The following is a 20,076-nucleotide window of genomic DNA, read 5'->3' as shown; positions in this document are numbered from 1 at the left end:
ATACAAACGATTTTGAAAGAGTGTCAGCGTAATGCTAGTGAGTTCATAAAATGCTTTTACTATGAAAACCTCTCATGGAATCTGTAAAATAGTTGTATGCTTTCCCAAAAAATCCAATATTTTCTAACATATATTACTATGTTCTATTTGAAAACCCTGGTTACCACCAGTATGTATAGTAGTTTTATCAAATAAAACCATGTGTTGTATCCCTAGAATCCTCCAATGTAAAGTATAGTAGTTTTATTAATTAAAATAAAACTAATGAAGAATGAAATACCGTAAACAAATGTTAGTTTATACTATTGTGAGTCATATAACCATGCTTGATATGACTGGTGACCTCTACGATGTTCTTCAGGCGTTGGATGATATGTTATTTGTCACCCCAGGCATGTCTGCCTAACTGTAGCTAGCAGTTTAGGTGTGGGATTGTCAGTCCTGAATAGATTTATTCACAAATCTCACGCTCTCCCTCCAAGAGACTCTGGTTACACTAAGGATAGGATTTAGCTCGTACCCCGAAGGGTACAAATGAAGAGTTATCTCACAATCCTGTATTAACTAGTTTACGTGCGGTTTTGTATTGTTCTCTTATATTTGAATTTGTTTATATACATTGAAGAGTAAAAATAATTATACTTAAATAATTATTTAGTGCAGTACTCGTGAAATCCGAAAGTGATAATGAATATCATAAACTAAATCCATCATAGTTTATATGTTTGATAATGTATAAGTTCTGAATCTGTAAAACAATATATTGAAATCCCAAACTATACCTATTATAGTTTGCATGAAAGGTTATGTACTTGTTCCATATATTGATCTGAAAACTATGCAATTATGACTATAATTTGAAAATGTCCCTTATGCTCAGCATGTTACCAAAGGGATAAAATATCTCAAATATTTTATAAAAACAATTTATTTTTTAGCTGGATCAATTGCATAAGTTTTAATCCTGTGAAATTCTTTTGCATTAAAATTCACAAAAATCAGTTGTGTTTGGCTTGTATTCCTCCCTTGAAAACGTTAAAAAGAGTAAAAGAGTAGGGGTATGAACTCACTGTTGGTTGCGTGAAAGTGTCGGACAACGAAACTGGAATTATGGACCCTCGAGTTGTATGTGAAGTTAACGAAATCATGTCAATAATTAAACATATATTTGTATCTAAAATTAGCGATTTCATTAGATAATGTGTTTGAAAAACACTTACTTTCGGTTAAGGAATGTTACCGAGACTCTATTGAATCGGAAAAAGCGGGTTTTCAAACAAGATTCACGGTGTAGGGCTGATTACGGTCGTGATGGGATTATGGCCGTGAAGTGTTCTCGGCCGTGAACAACTTACTATCTTTGAAGGGTTTACGGTCTTTGAAGGTTTGAAGGGTTCACGACCCGTTCTTGGTGAATTATGAAGATTTGAAGGGTTCACGATTGTGAACTCAAGAGCACGATGTTTGAATTGGCGAAAAAGCGGGTGTTTGATGCTCCAAAATGTGTTCTAAGGCGGTTAAAGTGATAGATGAAAAGGAAACATGAGAATTCTTGGTTTTTTCATGTGAGGGTTTTTAGAGAAAGAAGGGTGTTTGCTGTTAGAAAAAGGATAAATGAGGGTAGGAGTCATGTATATATAGGCTAGGGGTATGGTCGGTGGTAGGGTCCAACCGTGAATGGGTTCACGGTCGTGATCGGGTTTATGAACGTGATCGGATTCAAAGCCGTGAACACCAGTCAGGTTGGATTCGCTGATTTTTCAGAGTAACTCGGTTTTTTCGCACGATTTTGGTTCCGACTCATATATATATATATATATATATATATATATATATATATATATATATATATATATATATATATAATTCAATCATATAACTTAAATGGTTTTCCAAATCATAAGAATTTGACGAAACTAAATAAAAATTTCAAAATTTATTTAACGAAATCGGCTAACATTAACGGAAATAGATTCAGGTTGTCATATCATCCCCCCGATAGAGGGATTTTAGTCCCGAAATTTTGACATAGAATAAAAATCATGGACTCGAAAAAAGATTATGGTACTTCTATTTCATTTGATCTTTGCACTCCCAAGTGAATTCAGGTCCCCGCTTGGCATTCCAACGGACCTTCACTATCAGTATGTGACTTTGCTTTGTTCGTATGACTTCCCGATCCATGATTTCGACTGGTTCTTCCATGAAATTTAGGTTCTCGTTGATCTCGATCTCATCAAGAGGGATCACAAGAGTTTATTCGGATAGACACTTTTTAAGGTTCGACACGTGGAAGACGGGATGGATGTTACTAAGCTCTTGGGGTAAACGAAGTCTATACGCTACGGGACCGATCCTAGTAAGAATCTCGAACGGCCCAATGAAACAACCCAATATACTGGGGTCCCAACTTGCCCCTTTTTCCTGAAGCGTTTTACATCCTTCCAAAGAGATACCTTAAGTAAAATCATATCCCCGACCTGGAACTCTAACTTAGATCGACGTCTGTTGACATAACTATTTTGCCGACTCTGAGCTATATGCAAACTCTGTCTGATCTGTTGAAAAAGCATATTACATCCTTCCTGAAGTGTATTAACCAAGATAGAACAAGCATAGTAATGGTTTCCAAGGTTGTTCTTACTCCATGAAGTACGAATCACAACTTCAGCTCCATAGTTGCACCTAATGGACATTTTGGGTGGATAAAGCTAATCGAAGAAGAAAATGGGGAAGAAGAATACCAATGAAGGTGAGTGAAATAAGGGGAGGGGTAATGATGAAAATATCCCTACATGCTAGGCACGTGGGGCACCCAAACGGAGAAAACAAATGGTTAATTTCGATAGGACTCTCCCTGGGCGGGCAGGAAACAAATGAATGAGGGACGAACTGAGTTAATTTTTAAAAATAAAGACTAAATGTGCAAATTGGCATTTGGACCAGGCACGATTCATGTAATATATATATATATATATATATATATATATATATATATATATATATATATAGAGAGAGAGAGAGAGAGAGAGAGAGATAAAGAGAATGAGTGAGTGAGTCAGTGAATGAGAGAGAGATGTAGGTTCAAATGTTTTCTACAAATATTGTATGTATGTATGGATCAATGAGAATTTAGCAATAATTTAATCATTAAATAAATTAATAAGGGTAAATTAGAAAATCATGACTCTAAAATAATGGTAATTGAGATCAATGGGGTATTCGATTTTTAAATCACCAAAATAAAAGGAGGAAGAATGATTGGCCATCATCTCCATATTGTCGACGATCCCCATCTTCATTTATCGGTGCCGCACCCTCCTTCACCGCCACAACTTGCAACGCTATAATATTTCCCCACAAGCATCTGAACCATTAAAATAAAACCGAAAATTATCACCATTATTCTACCATCACAACTTTGATTTAGTTTTTGATTCAGGCGTTGAAGGGATTAGAAAGAGGAAGTGTTCAATTGGAAACGAAATTTGGGATCAAATCGTTGGTTGGAGAATGTGAAATCTTTGGAGATATGATGTATATTAGGGCTTGTTGTGAGGATAGTTTGAAACGCCTTGATAATGATTACATTAATATGTATTACATCCATCGCATTGACCCTCATGTTCCGATCGAGATCACGGTTAGCATTTCCATACCCCTTTTTTCTCTTGATCTGCATAAATTTTCTTAAATTCGCATCAGATTGTTGCTCAACGAAGAACAATGAGGATATATGTTTTCTTTATACTTTGATCTTTTGATTATTTATTATTTATATATGTTGCACAAAAGGTGTTTGTGGAAATGCTTTATTATGTGAGAATTTGATTTCAATATTTTTATTTGTCAAGATAGGAAACGTAAAAAACATTGTAAGATAGGAAAATAAAAAAAAAAAAACATTATAGTAGAATATGTTATCATTCTGCATTAAATAAAAAAACATTATATCGTTTCCATTAAATAAGAGTATAAAATATATATCCCAACTAATTAATTTTAATAATAGTTAAAAAATAATAACAAATAAAAAATTAGTTTAACTACTTTATACATAACCTAGATATACAGACGATTAGGATGTAGTTTTAATATATTTTTATATTATCGTATATTTAAAATATTTTATATCTATTTAATAGTAAAATTATTATTTCATAATTCATGACAGCAAAATATTTGTTAGGTTTTATTCGACGCATGAATATTAGTCTAGTTGAATGATAAATTGACCGATTCTTCCATACTTGGGTCATTTAGTGACATTGCATTGAAAAATTGAGGTAATGAAGTGGGTTGATCGAAAGTCTAAACACCCTCTTTTAGTTTTATATTTTTAAATTATTTAAATTACTTTTTAAAGGTAATAACATTTTTTGCAGAAATTTGGTGCCAATATCTCAAAGTTCTATTATTTTTCATTGTTTAAAAGAGGTTTTAGAGGGTAATCGCTCGCATAGGTGCATTTTTATCAATGGTTGATTGCTTTCATAAGTGTAGTGATTTATTTTATTTTCTATTTTCAGACTTTTAGTCCTATTGTTTTATGAGCTGTTTTTTTATATTAAACTATGAGTAATTTTTTTAGAACAAAAATAATGCGGTGATTAACTCCGATATTTGCCAAACTACAGTGACTTTTATATTATTGTCCCTGTGCAAAATTCATTATTACAGTGAAAACCGCTGAGAAATAGATTTTGAGGACAGTGAAATCACAAGAACAATAACAATCGTAATAAGAAAGATGTAACTAGATTCAAATGAAATAGAATACAAAATAGAAATATTGAATGATTAATACGAACACCAAACAATCCCAAGGAATTATTATTGTGATATACATATATATTAAATTATCATTGTGATATACAAACATAGTTAAATTAATAATGAATAACAAAAAACAAAACGTTTATCTTGGTTTGGAAGTAGCCAAAGGTTTTTTGGTGTTGATATGCGTAGAAAGCGTGGCATCCACCTTCTCTCCTATTAAACTGATCCATGCCTGCAGCAGGTGTATATACTTTACTAATATTATTATTACATCACTTTTAACTTATGCAAAAAAAAAAAATGCATATTTTCCTATTTATGGAAAACTAACTGAGATTATATTTGGAATTGAATTAAAGAAAAGTAAAAAATAATAAAAAGATGAATGCTTTCCTGGTCTGATGTTGTGAAGCCTCGAATAGTGTCACCTCCAATTATTGCAATTCCTTTATCTCCAAGTGGTTGCAAGATCACTGCCTGTAATAAGTTTGTGCAAATATGTAACGAAGTTTAAAACTTGGGCCAAAAGTGTAAATATACAAATGACCTGGTAAACTTGAAGACGATTTGAATGGTTTGTTACCTGTGTGTTTGAAGGGAGAAATGGGAGCTCAGATTTTCCAGGATACAGAGATAAATTTGCCAAGTAGCTTTCTGTAAAATTCTTCAAATATTATAATATAATTTATTTCAAAAATATCATCGTTATCACATTCACATGTGGCTTACGTGATCCAGATTTCATAATTCCTTGATAGATTGATCCTTGCATCAACTTATGAGCATCTACAACCATGGCTTCACCTTCATTTTCATTAGAAGCATATCCAATTTGTGCAACACAAATCCCATCATATACAATCACTAGAGACTTGCTGCATGTCACTCCTGACAATGATTCCCATGCCCTAACATCACAATTCACAAACACTAACTTATCGTCATTAAAAAAATTGAAAAATGATGTTTTTCCATACCATTTTAATTCAGAAGATACAAGATCTGGAATGCTGGAATGTATTCTTTCACACTCCACACCTCTAGGTGGCACCTGAATTCAAAATTTGAAATTCATGTATTAAAGTGGTGATAAAAACCAAGTTAGAAGCTGATATGAAAGGGGGTTTTTGGGTTTTCTTACCACAGATATGGATTTAGGTCGAATTGAAAGCCACACTAGACCTGCTAAAATATTAGTTACTGCTAACCCAATTGCGAGTAGATCGGCTCTGGATTGTGAACTGCATGATGATTGAAAAAAGCTTTTAGAATACGCATTTTACGATGTCTCCAGGGAAAGGTCTTGGATTCAATTCGAAATCAGTTGCTAATGTATTGATGAATCGTATTTAATCAATCAAATTAAGAGAAGAAAAAAAAAGGAGATGAAAGAAGTTAATTACGAAAATCATTAATTAGTAGAAGAAGTGAGAATGCGATTGATTACCTGCTGGCATCAGCAACCGGAGCTATGCCGGAAATTGTCCTGTTGAACAGAACGCCGAATAGAGAGGTTCCTCCGACGTAGATCGGAATACTCCTGACAATATCGTCGTTTTTTGATACCCAATCAGCAATCAATTCTCTTTTTGGCCTTGGTCCTTTATAACCTCCCTTCAATTGTTCAATGAAAGCTTTAAATTGAAACACAGATACATACATATAGAGAGGGAAGACAAATGCACCTGTAAGTTGGCCGAAACCCTGGAGAACTGTCGATTAGATCGGAGAAGGAGACCGGAAGGTTTATGAGAATTTAAGGAGACTGCTCGGAGGAGATTTCCCGCTTCCATTTAAGCTCGTTTATGAAAAGGGAACTGATTTGATTTATCCACCGAAGGTGTTTATCTATCCACAGAAAAAGAAAAAAGAAAAAAGAAAATGTATAATGACAATTATACCCTCGTTTAATTTCTAGATATTGAATTGATAAAATCCCAGGTTTGGAAACTCCAACGACCCTTCTTCCTCCTTCTGCCACTTGTTCTTCGTCTGATGATACATAATAAACTAACAGTTCTTTAAACATTTACGCATAAGTCTGCATTTGATAATTTCAAAGCCCATGTTTAACGAGGAATGAGGACCAAAAAATCTAATGAACATATGATCAAACAGTTGGTGTGCAAGGATGATACCAGTGTATGGTTTCGAACATGATTTTTATGTCCTTCCGCAACTAATAACAAGGAATCCAGACTAAAAAATTGCAAATAACTTATAGAAATTGAAGAGGAAATCTAAACAGTACATACAAGAAAGTTGTAAAAGACTCGTATCGGTGAAATTAAGGACAATAACGCCAACAATCAAATCAATAAATTTGAAGATCGATAATTGATATGGTTAGAGCATGAAGATTGACGATAGAGAACCTCGAGCTCGATTGCTGATCGACGATGGAGGCGTCAGATGGATGGAGTACTTGGAGAAGATCGTGTCGATGGTAATGAGGCGTCGATTAGAAGTTTCAGAGGATGGAATGGGCGCTGGTCGTGCGTTCTTGAAAACATAACGATGTTTCTCTCCTCTCATAAATCTACTTTTCGTTATCCAAAGCACCTAATCGTACAGAAATCTCCAAATATAAGTTTCCTTTATTGTATGAACTAGAATCGGTGAAGAGATGCTATGTTACTCAACGAATCTCTGATTCAAGCTTTACATGGCGATGGAAGACATCACTTCATGGCTCTGCAGTGTTAAATGAATTCATGGAATTATGCTCGATAATTAATCACATCCGACTTACACCTGTGTTCTTAGGATTTTGTTTTAACCTTAATTATGATGGCGTGTACAGAGTTAATACACCGAGAAAGCAACTAGATTCCACATCAGACTCTCACAGCGGATTGGTTATTGAATGGTCGAAAGTAATACTACCACTTAACATCAAGTGTTTCGTGTGGTTAGCTGCATTAGGGAGGTTACAAGTTGCATCAAACCTGGTAAGTAGGGGTATGAATGTCCAGTCCAAACTATGCCCTTTGTATGAGATTGAAGGAGAATTGGTGGATCATTTACTGTTACACTGCAAAGTTGCAAGAGAGACCAGAGGATCCTCAATTGGTGCGCAATTCCCAGCAGACGATTTTCCAACATGAATGATTTTCTTGACTTCGCTGCCTCTTGGAGCAACTGTCTTGGGAAAAGTGTAACAGCCCGGAATTTCAGGTATTGCTTAAAAACTATTTTTTTGGGGCATTTTTAGGAGGGGACTCGGCGAGTTGGTGCCTGACTCGCCGAGTAGGACCACGGACTTGGTCGCAGATTCGCGACTGGACTCGACGAGTCCATTAGGGACTCGGCGAGTCGACGCTGTTCAGCAGAAACCCTAGTCGTTTGATTCTGGATCGTATATAACGTCTTTAGGGCCGTCATTTCTCGTCTTTTGGCCGATTGAGGATAACCTAAACGTCTGTGGGCATCTGGAGCAGGAGTGAAGGCTAGTGGAAACTTGAAGAAGTTGTTAGGCAAGAAGAGGCAAGGTGGTGGTCAAAGGAGGATCAAGAGGATTGAGCTCTGAAGGTTAGGGACACAGAGAACACGTTTTCCAGGTAACACTCGGGTTATTTCTGTTGTTTTGGTGTTGTACACGAATCTAGGGTTTATGAGACCCATTTGAGGATTAGATAGATTATTATGTTGTTACCCAATCGTTTATACCCCAGTAATAGGATGCTTAGAGGTCCAGAAAGTCCCATGGGTGCATGTCTCGGGACCATGCGTATTTCAGGAGGCAGATGATCGACTGCATGGCATGGACTCGCCGAGTCTGAAGATCAGACTCGGCGAGTAGCTTGAAGATTTACTGGGACTCGCCGAGTTGTTCTTCAGACTCGGCGAGTAGTTGAGGATTCATTGGAACTCGTCGAGTTGTCTGCGGACTCGGCGAGTGGAGTCGGGGTGGCCCCGCGATTCTTCCACGAGGACCTCGTCGAGTCAAGAGGGATGCTCGACGAGTAAAAAGGGGAACAACAGGGAAAGTTGGGGAGGACGTCTAGACTCGCCGAGTCGCCTTTGCACTCGACGAGTCCGGTCAAGTTGACCGTTGACCAGAGTTGACCTGCATGTAATTCTTAGGGTCAGTTGTCTTGAATGATAAGAGTATTAATAAGGGTATATGGTATTATAGGGAGTCTGCAAATCGGCGGATCGAGCGCGAGTAGTTTCAAGAGTTGATAGCTTACATTGCCACGAGGTGAGTCTTCTCACTATACTGTACCCGGAAGGGTTTGACTGTGTGACCGGAAGGTCGGATATGTTACGTGTTATATATATGCTATAATTGAAAGGAATAGTTGCTATGTATGTTTCTATGGGCCGGAAGGCAATGTATTATGCGACAGGAAGGTCAGGTATGATATATGATATATGTGATATATGTGTTAGAGTAAATGTATTATGTGTTATATATGTTTATGGGCCGGAAGGCAATCATGTTATGGGCCGGAAGGCAATTATATTATGGGCCGGAAGGCGATTATCATATGGGCCGGAAGGCATTGTACTGTGGACCGGAAGGTCCGGGCCTGGAAAGGCGTATATGTGTAAGTGGTATACTGGGGAACTCACTAAGCATTTATGCTTACAAGTTGTTATGTATGTGTTTCAGGTACTAGCGAGGACCGTGGGAAGGCGCCGGCATGATGCATACACACTGCTGATATTTGAGATCTTGGGGAATTTACATATGTATTTGTTTTGAAACATGAAATAAATATTATTGGTTGAACGAACTCACTTTATTTAAAATGAAAAATTTATTTGAAAATTTGTGTTGTTACAATTGGTATCAGAGCCTTGGTTTGAGGGATTCGGGTGTACCTTCGGGTGTAACTGAACTCAAACCGAGGATTTGAGGAAAAAATCTTTTAAAAAATAATAAATACACAAACTTTTATAAATGGTAAAGTGGTAAACAAGAAAGACGCAGTGTGTACGATCAGCCAGCGCCCGAACGGTAAAGATCCCCAGAATACCTTACAATGTTATGTTATGCACTGAATTATGAATTGTTATGCATGCTAGAAGACTAGGTATACATGATAGGACTAGAATGGCCTGTTTTGTGATGCCTTAGTCTAGGGAGGTTGCTTGTATGAGATATTCGGTAGCGTGCAGGTAGATAGTGCATACGAGAAGTAGAGTACTCACTATTCGGGGTTTGGGGAGGAAGATTTGGGACGAATACTGACACGGTGTGGTCGGTGGTATTGGGCCCGTACTACCGAAGACACCGGGTCGGTGGAAGACCCAAGTAAGAATCCCTGGATATCGGAGACTGGGTAGGGTTGCGTTATCGAGTACAATTGTACTTGATGGAGTCTCTGATAATTTTATGTTGTATTTCAGAGACATCATGGTTACGACACGCCACAGAGCGAGGTAGTATTTCGAGCAGTATGAGTGACGAGGAGATTCGTCAGATGATTCAGGAGGAGGTAGCTGCGGCGGTTCGGGCTGAGATCCCGGAGATGTTTGGGTCCATTAAGACCACCCTGATGGAGGAGTTTGAGGAGCGGTACGCCGCACTGACTGAAGCTGCAGTCGCTGCCGCTACCGCAGCTGTGGCCGCTGCTAGGCCGCAAGGGGGTGATTCGTTGCTATTCCGGGAATTCAGCAACACGAAACCCCCTGAGTTCGATGGGACGCAGGATCCGATTGCTGCGATGAGGTGGATCGCCGATATAGAGGGGTGCTTCTACACTTGTTCATGCCCGGAGCACCTGAGGGTACGGTTCGCCTTGAACCAGCTCCGTCTGGGAGCGAAGGATTGGTGGAAGTTCGTGACTGCGAACTTCACTCAGGCGGAGATTTCAGCGGTGACATGGGAGAGGTTTACTGAGATGTTCAGGGACGAGTACGTTCCCCCAGTGGAGAGGGAACGATTGATCCAGGAGTTCTTGACCCTTAAGCAGGGTACTGATTCCGTTGCGGTGGTTACACGGAAGTTTCATGAGAGGGCGATGTTCTGCCCCGAGTTGGTGTCTACAGAGCAGTCACGGATGAGCCGGTACTTGGGCGTGTTGAGGAGGGATATCCGGGAGTTTGTGTCAAACTCCACCTATCGTACTTTCACTGAGCTTCAGGCGAATGCCAGGAAGCGCGAGATCGAGTTGGAGACCCAGGCCAGGGAGGAGGCCGAGTCTCGGCAGGTGGACCGGCGACCGGCTCAGTCTCAGCCGGCAGCCAAGCGGTTCAAGTCCGCTGATTCGAGGACGGGAGGTTCGAAGGGCCGCACTTGCGGAAAGTGCGGCAAGAGTCATGAGGGGGCGTGTAGAGCGGGCGGTTGCTACAAGTGTGGCAAGGAAAGACACATTGCCAGGGATTGTCCTAAGGGGTTTATGGTTTGCTTTCATTGCAACCAGACAGGCCATCGGAAGGCCGAGTGCCCGCAGCTTCGACAGGGATCTACACCTACTACCAGGACTACCGAGACACGACCGGCGAAGGTCGAGGCCCCGAGGGCTCGCGGGAGAGCCTTTCAGCTGACTGCGGAGGAGGTCCGCGCTGCACCCGATGTTGTGGCAGGTATACTGTAATTCGCGTATTTATTTAAAGTTGAAATGTTATGCTTATGTTAATATATGTGTAGGTACTTTTATTGTGAACTCTATGCCTGCTCTTGTGTTATTTGATTCGGGTGCGAGTAAATCCTTTGTATCTTTAGCTTTTAGTCAGCATATCAGCATTAGTCGTGAGCCGTTAAGTCGGCCTCTGAGCGTTTCTATAGCGGCCGAGAGGGTGGTTTGTGCTACGGAGGTTCTTCGGGGATGCGTGCTAGAGATTTTTGGGGTTGCGTTCCCGATTGACCTAATTCCTATTGCGATGGGTGATGTCTGTGTCATCGTGGGCATGGACTGGTTGAGCCGATTCAGCGCCGTCATCGACTGTGAGCGCCAGCTGGTGACTATACGAGACCCTAGTGGGGGAGTTCTTACGGTGTACGGCGAGGGTACCCGTTCGGGATCAGCTTTTTGTTCGGCTGCTAGGGCGAGGCAATGTCTACAGCAGGGATGTAAAGGTTTTGTGGCGTATGTGATGGATACGCGGGAGACTTCCGAGAGACCGAGGACAGTGGAGGAGGTTCCAGTGGTGCGCGAGTTTCCAGATGTTTTTCCCGAGGATTTGCCGGGAGTACCTCCTGCGAGGCAAGTAGAGTTTGGTATCGATCTGGTTCTGAGGGCTGCGCCTATTGCGAAGGTGCCTTATCGTCTTGCACCTCCAGAGATGCAAGAGTTGTCCTCGCAACTCCAGGAGTTGCTGGGGAAGGGATTTATTCGGCCGAGTAGCTCGCCGTGGGGAGCACCGATTCTATTCGTCAAGAAGAAGGATGGTTCACACCGGATGTGTATTGATTACCGGGAGTTGAACAAGGTGACGGTCAAGAACCGCTATCCGTTACCGAGGATTGATGATCTATTCGATCAGTTGCAAGGGGCATCTTGGTTTTCCAAGATCGATCTGAGATCAGGGTACCATCAGGTAAGAGTGCGGGATGAGGACGTCCAGAAGACAGCATTCAGGACGCGGTATGGGCATTACGAGTTCGTGGTGATGCCTTTCGGGCTCACCAATGCCCCGGCAGTGTTCATGGACCTCATGAACAGGGTATGCAGGCCGATGTTGGATCGGTCTGTGATTGTATTTATCGACGACATCCTAGTATATTCGCGAACTAGAGAGCAGCATGAGAGACATTTGAGGGAGGTCCTTGAAGTACTGAGGTCGGAGAAGCTATATGCAAAATTCTCCAAATGTGACTTCTGGTTGCGGGAGGTCCAATTTCTTGGACATGTTGTTAATCAGGCAGGGATATTGGTCGATCCGGCCAAGGTGGAAGCAGTGATGAGTTGGGAGGCACCGAAGTCACCTTCCGAGATCAGGAGTTTCCTTGGGTTGGCGGGGTACTATCGGAGATTTATTAGGGACTTCTCCAAGATCGCGGTACCGCTCACCAGATTGACCCGGAAGGGTGTGACATTCTCATGGGGACCCGAGCAGCAGACTTCCTTCGAGACACTTCGTCAGAGACTGTGCGAAGCCCCGGTATTAGCTCTCCCGGAAGGGATGGAGGATTTTGTCGTATATTGCGACGCATCGATTTCGGGACTGGGTGCGGTGTTGATGCAGAGAGGTCATGTGATAGCTTATGCGTCGAGGCAGCTGAAGCCTCATGAGGCGAGATATCCCACACATGATTTAGAGTTGGGGGCAGTGGTGTTCGCTCTCAAAATATGGCGTCACTACCTGTACGGGGTTCGTTGTACTATATACACGGACCATAAGAGTTTGAAGTATTTGATAGATCAACCCAACCTAAATATGCGTCAGAGGAGATGGTTGGACGTGGTTAAGGATTATGACTGTGAGATCCTATACCACCTAGGCAAGGCTAATGTGGTAGCCGATGCATTGAGTCGTAGAGCGGAAAGCACTCCATTGCGAGACGTATGTTTGAGACTGACAGTGATGACCCCGATATTGGATGCTATTCGTGGGGCGCAGGCCGAGGCTGTGAGATCCGAAATGCAGAAGAAAGAGAGAGTCGTTGGGTTAATTTCAGAGTTCGTTAAGGATGGACGAGGACTTTTGACGTTTCAGGGTCGGATTTGGGTACCATTCGTGGGCGGTACGCGTACTATTTTGATGGAGGAGGCTCATAGATCGAAATTTTCGATCCATCCCGGTGCTACGAAGATGTATTTGGACTTGAGGAAGTGTATAGCCGATGAATCGGCGGTGGTTCCACTAGAGGATATTCAGGTGGATGCGAGCCTGAATTACGCCGAGAGACCAGTAGCTATCAGGGATCGGAAGATCAAGGTTCTGCGGAACAAGGAGGTACCTCTGGTGTTGGTTCAGTGGCAACACCGGAAGGGATCGGAGATGACTTGGGAGCCGGAGCGTGAAATGCGGGAGCAACATCCGGAGTTATTCGCAGAGTGAGACTTCGAGGGCGAAGTCTAGTTCTAGTGGGGGAGAGTTGTAACAGCCCGAAATTTCAGGTATTGCTTTAAAACTATTTTTTTGGGGCATTTTTAGGAGGGGACTCGGCGAGTTGGTGCCTGACTCGCCGAGTAGGACCACGGACTTGGTCGCAGATTCGCGACTGGACTCGACGAGTCCATTAGGGACTCGGCGAGTCGACGCTGTTCAGCAGAAACCCTAGCCGTTTGATTCTGGATCGTATATAACGTCTTTAGGGCCGTCATTTCTCGTCTTTTGGCCGATTGAGGATAACCTAAACGTCTGTGGGCATCTGGAGCAGGAGTGAAGGCTAGTGGAAACTTGAAGGAGTTGTTAGGCAAGAAGAGGCAAGGTGGTGGTCAAAGGAGGATCAAGAGGATTGAGCTCTGAAGGTTAGGGACACAGAGAACACGTTTTCCAGGTAACACTCGGGTTATTTCTGTTGTTTTGGTGTTGTACACGAATCTAGGGTTTATGAGACCCATTTGAGGATTAGATAGATTATTATGTTGTTACCCAATCGTTTATACCCCAGTAATAGGATGCTTAGAGGTCCAGAAAGTCCCATGGGTGCATGTCTCGGGACCATGCGTATTTCAGGAGGCAGATGATCGACTGCATGGCATGGACTCGCCGAGTCTGAAGATCAGACTCGGCGAGTAGCTTGAAGATTTACTGGGACTCGCCGAGTTGTTCTTCAGACTCGGCGAGTAGTTGAGGATTCATTGGAACTCGTCGAGTTGTCTGCGGACTCGGCGAGTGGAGTCGGGGTGGCCCCGCGATTCTTCCACTAGGACCTCGTCGAGTCAAGAGGGATGCTCGACGAGTAAAAAGGGGAACAACAGGGAAAGTTGGGGAGGACGTCTAGACTCGCCGAGTCGCCTTTGCACTCGACGAGTCCGGTCAAGTTGACCGTTGACCAGAGTTGACCTGCATGTAATTCTTAGGGTCAGTTGTCTTGAATGATAAGAGTATTAATAAGGGTATATGGTATTATAGGGAGTCTGCAAATCGGCGGATCGAGCGCGAGTAGTTTCAAGAGTTGATAGCTTACATTACCACGAGGTGAGTCTTCTCACTATACTGTACCCGGAAGGGTTTGACTGTGTGACCGGAAGGTCGGATATGTTACGTGTTATATATATGCTATAATTGAAAGGAATAGTTGCTATGCATGCTATGTATGTTTGTATGGGCCGGAAGGCAATGTATTATGTGACAGGAAGGTCAGGTATGATATATGATATATGTGATATATGTGTTAGAGTAAATGTATTATGTGTTATATATGTTTATGGGCCGGAAGGCAATTATCTTATGGGCCGGAAGGCAATTATATTATGGGCCGGAAGGCGATTATCATATGGGCCGGAAGGCATTGTACTGTGGACCGGAAGGTCCGGGCCTGGAAAGGCGTATATGTGTAAGTGGTATACTGGGGAACTCACTAAGCATTTATGCTTACAAGTTGTTATGTATGTGTTTCAGGTACTAGCGAGGACCGTGGGAAGGCGCCGGCATGATGCATACACACTGCTGATATTTGAGATCTTGGGGAATTTACATATGTATTTGTTTTGAAACATGAAATAAATATTATTGGTTGAACGAACTCACTTTATTTAAAATGAAAAATTTATTTGAAAATTTGCGTTGTTACAAAAAGGATGATTGTCATTTTAATCTTTTATTATATTATATGTTGTGGTACATTTGGATGGCAAGAAACCAAAAGGGGTTTAAAGGAATGGAGGTTCTAAGCAATATGGTAGATGGTTTGAGTGGAATATTTCTCAATTTAGTTTTTGTTAACATACACATGCAAGGATCACACGGACATCTAGCGTCCTAATCATAACAAACCACGGGCGTCATTGGTGCCTTTTAGACCCAACACATATTCCATGAGATTTCGGTCCAAGCTACAACTAAACCCAATAATGTTTTTGGTCCTAGACCGAAAACTACAAATGCTTAAAAAACCAAAGTATAAATCATATTTTAGATCCAACACATTTTCCATCGAAATCAATAGTTCACATATATACACCATTATTTCCATATCAATATTTCTTTCACAATTTTTAACCCAAACAATCATCGTGGTCGTTGTTATCCTACATCAAACCTATATCAAACAATTTATCAAGAAATTACAAAAAAAAAAAACATAGACCTATATTGCTAAATAACAATTATGAACAGCTGTGAATAAAACACATAAACATATTCTAATGCATCCAACCCCACTACTAGTGATTCCGATATCCTATGCTTCCTCCGCTAAACAATATACCACCTGCTTTGAAACATCATCGTCACCACGAAGACAAATCGACCACCTCGACGGCACACCTAGGAAGGAGAACTAAGCATTCTTTAAAAGGGGTGTGAATACCTTCCACCAGCGGTGATTCCGACATCATATGCTTCCTTTGGTATGTTTTTGATCGTGGATCATCGATTTCATCTAGAAGAAGGGTTCGATGAAGGAAGGTAAAAAGAGACGGCCAATTCTCTCTGTTCGTTTACTGCTTGTGAAAGACAAAAAAAAAAAAAAAAAAAAAGGAAGGGGGAATGGGTATGTAAAAGGGAAAGAATGGATGAGATCTATTTTAATTATTAAATAAATAAGATATAAATAATATAAATAAATAATAAGGGTAATATTATCTTTTTAGGTATGGCAGAGACTAAGCGCATAACAAAACCAAATGATAGGGATGGTCAGAGTTAAAAAAAAAAAAAAAGTTAGAGATCAAACCCGCAAATTATACCAAACCAGGGTCGGTCCAGACGGTGGGTAACCCGGGCAACCGCCCAAGGCCCCACGACTCTTGAGGGCCTAAAATTTATGGGCTATATAGTGTAAATATATAAAAACAAAAATATTACCAAAATGATTTTTAGGATTTAAAGTTGGTTCAAACTTAAACTAAGTCAAAAGATAAACAATTTGGCTTGTTTTTTATTGTTAATTGAATGTGTTTATAGTCAATAATAAATTATATTTTTTGAATCTTTATTATATTTATCTTTAAGGGGATTTTTTTTCGCCCCGATCCCCGTATACATTTGGACCGGCACAATACACACACACACACACACACACACACATATATATATATATATGTGTGTGTGTGTGTGTGTATGTGGGCGGATATGGATAAGATTTGGACGAGGGTGGCTACGATTGGATAGATGAGATTATATTTTTGTCCTTTTATTTGGTTCGGTTCGGTTCTGACCCGAATAACCCAAATAACATGTATAAGATGATTAATGACCTATTATGATTGTATAACCCGAATAACTCAAATAACCCAAATAACATTTACAATGTGATTATAACTATTGTATTTTGTATGACTTTGTAGTTTATGATTTCATAACAAATTTTTTAAAGAAACAAATTTCTTAATTAAAAATAATACAAAGTATATATAATTGTTTCAAAGGTGCAAAAAGAGTTAGAATTTGTATACTAAGAATATAAACACAGATTAACATTCAAGGCAGTAGATCGATCAAGGTAACAGTCGCAACTCGTAAGTAGGGATGAGAAAAACTCTCGATCGATCAAATATTCATGTTGTCGATTTGGTGTATTACGCTACTGGGATCGATTGCGTTGATTTTTTTTTGTTTCCAAGTTATGTGGGTATTGGGTTACGATCGATAGAACACAAGAGTACAAGACCGAATAAGTTATCGATCAACGGGAAAAAATGTGACTTTTCAAATTCGGTTCGGTTCAGTTGGCCCGAATAAGTCCTTATTCGGGTAACCTGAACCAAATAATTCGAAAACCGAATAAGCCTCATATAGATACCCGAAAACCGAATCGAGTTGCCTATTCGGGCCTAATTCGGTTTGGGTTGCAGTTTGGTTCGGGTTTTCCGGCCAAATTCTCATCCCTACATTCAACCACAAAATTTAATAGAATTTGAAAAAATAAAATTAATTCATTTAATTTTATCGCCCAAACATAGTATTTATTGAAATTTATATTTTATTTTTTTTAAATCTTTCGAAATCCATGAACCAAACATGTCTTGGTGTAGTTCTACATGTATTAATTGGATTACCATATGAAAGTCTAAGGTCATGTTTGATACTCGTCTGACTGAGTCGAGTCAGATGTTTTTGGCTGACTCGGTCAGCAAAAAGTGTTTAATAATCTAAGTTTGGGCATCTGAGTCGATGTGAAAAATCTGATTGAGATAGATGCGGGAAGATAGCTGACTGAGAAAGAAAGCTACGTTTCCATCTTTACCCTTGCCTGTAATTCTCTTTCAGCGTCTCCATCTTCTTGCAGCGTCTCCATAGCCACGCATCAACCAACCATCAACGATTTCTGTGATAACCAACCGACGGTCTCCTCCATACCAGCACCTCCATCGACTGCCTCTTCTCATTTTTCTCACCAGGTACGATTTCCGCATAATTAGGCATGGGTTCGACTTTGCTGTTGAACATCATCAGGTCTGATTTTCTGTTGAATAAGTATGGGTTCGATTTCTCTGATTTTGCAGTTATCAAACACTCCCTAAAGTTTCGAATTTTGATGATCTGTTAATGTTTGCTCTTGAATTCTATTGATATGTCGATTTCTCTAAATTTTTCTGTTATTTTTCCCATTTTGTTGTTGAATGTTCTACTGTTGTTGAATGTTCCCATTTTGCTGTTGATTTTTGTCCCATTTTCTAAAAGTTATTTTGCTGTAAATGTAGAAAAAATATTTGGGTATGCAGGACCAAACATTTGGGTTTCAGGTTTGTGATGTTCTCAATTTTCACTTCAATCATTTTACTTTACCTTGGGATATAATTTGTTAATGAGAGAGTTTTCATTGGCTAGATTAATCAAGAGAATGGAAAAAACATATCAGATTGTGATCTAAAAAAAAAGATGGACTGGAATGATCAAATTTCAGGACTAGGTAATTTTTTAATTGATGTCCCATGGGAGGTTTTGTTCCGTTTGTTCCTTTGTAATAATGGTAGACAATAAGAGTCGGAATTTAAGCAATATGTCAAATAAATAAAGATCATTCTACCCCAAAAGTTGGTATAAATCTGATAATTAATACCAAAACTTATTGATGCTATGATTAAATATTCATCAGGTATAATAGGTTTCAAGTTATCTTGTCATTGATTATATAGAACTATGGTAACCGTTGAATTGTTTGTAATCACATTTGGTATATTCAAGGGTGGTTGTAGAGGTGGTGGGAATGGAGAAGGGTGGTTGTAGCGGTGGTTGTCAAGGTAGGTGAAGAAGATGAGGGGTGAGAGATGGTGATGTGATGATTGATCATGGCTGCTCTAGTTCAAATATTCTTTTATTTCAAAGATATCATCAAGTATGTGATGTAATCAACAACTATTTTTTTTTTGTTTGTTTGAATTCTCGTGCAAAATTTCTAGTTAGGATATTAGATCATCTCTTGAATTTGTTACCCCATTTTGCATAATTCCCATTAATGTGTGGAATGTTGGAAAGAAGCTGGTGTTTGTTGGAAATGATATTTTTGAACAATTTGTTTTGTATATTATGGAAAACGAAGAATCTCTTTTGTTTTTGGGTCAAATATTCATATGTAGTATGTGATTAGTTATGGGAGGGTAAAATGGTCATTTTTTTGTTAGTAAGTGTAGGGTTGTCAAATATATACCATAAAGAACCAACCAACATGTTACCAGCTGAACCAATTAAATTGGTAGCCAAGTTGTTTGGTAGCCAATATGTTTGACTGGTAATAGCATGCCAATTAAGTAGTCTTGGTACGGTAACGGTATGAAATTTTGAATACCACGGTTGTACCATACCAACCAATATATATATATATATATATATATATATATATATATATATATATATATATATATATATATATATATATCAACTCATAAATACAAAGAAATATGAGTTCTCATATCTTCATGTTCTAATTAGAATAACAACTAACAAGTCTTAGAATTACTAAATTAACACATTGACCGACAAATTTCTTGATACTTATTGTTTGATGTGCACGAGATCGGTGATACATACACTAAAACTTAAAAAGGAATATTAACTTCTCATTCCTTTTACTTGTACTGTTACCATTTGTTTCCTCTAGCAATTTGCTAGGGGTGGATCTCATTTAATCATTTTAGTGGTTTCCAAAAAGAAAATACTACCAGAAGCAAGTGAAGCAACAGCCAAATGTTCACAAATTCAACTTATATTCATGTATAGTACATATTAGTTAAAAACTTTGGTATATACCAAATACCAATATATACCAACCAAAATTATTAGTAGCCAAAT

General features: G+C 39.6%; 1 protein-coding gene across 1 annotated transcript; it reads right to left on the bottom strand.

The window, feature by feature from the left end:
• Window positions 1–4,777: 4,777 nt before the first annotated feature.
• CCB4 (cofactor assembly of complex C) lies at window positions 4,778–6,608 on the bottom strand. Its single transcript, XM_078965654.1, has 8 exons — window positions 6,465–6,608; window positions 6,227–6,393; window positions 5,921–6,020; window positions 5,757–5,830; window positions 5,509–5,687; window positions 5,363–5,433; window positions 5,176–5,256; window positions 4,778–5,014 (listed from the first exon to the last, which is right to left on the bottom strand). The coding sequence occupies exons 1-8, from the start codon at window positions 6,570–6,572 to the stop codon at window positions 4,919–4,921; spliced, it is 876 nt and encodes a 291-aa protein (XP_078821780.1). The 5' UTR covers window positions 6,573–6,608; the 3' UTR covers window positions 4,778–4,918.
• Window positions 6,609–20,076: the final 13,468 nt, after the last annotated feature.

Source organism: Lactuca saligna, chromosome 7 (genome assembly GCF_052625555.1).
Source record: "Lactuca saligna cultivar CGN05327 chromosome 7, ASM5262555v1, whole genome shotgun sequence".
In the NCBI taxonomy this organism is placed as follows: Eukaryota; Viridiplantae; Streptophyta; class Magnoliopsida; order Asterales; family Asteraceae; genus Lactuca; species Lactuca saligna.
The sequence above is the reverse complement of the archived record's forward strand: the minus strand, read 5'-3'. Positions and strand labels throughout refer to the sequence as shown.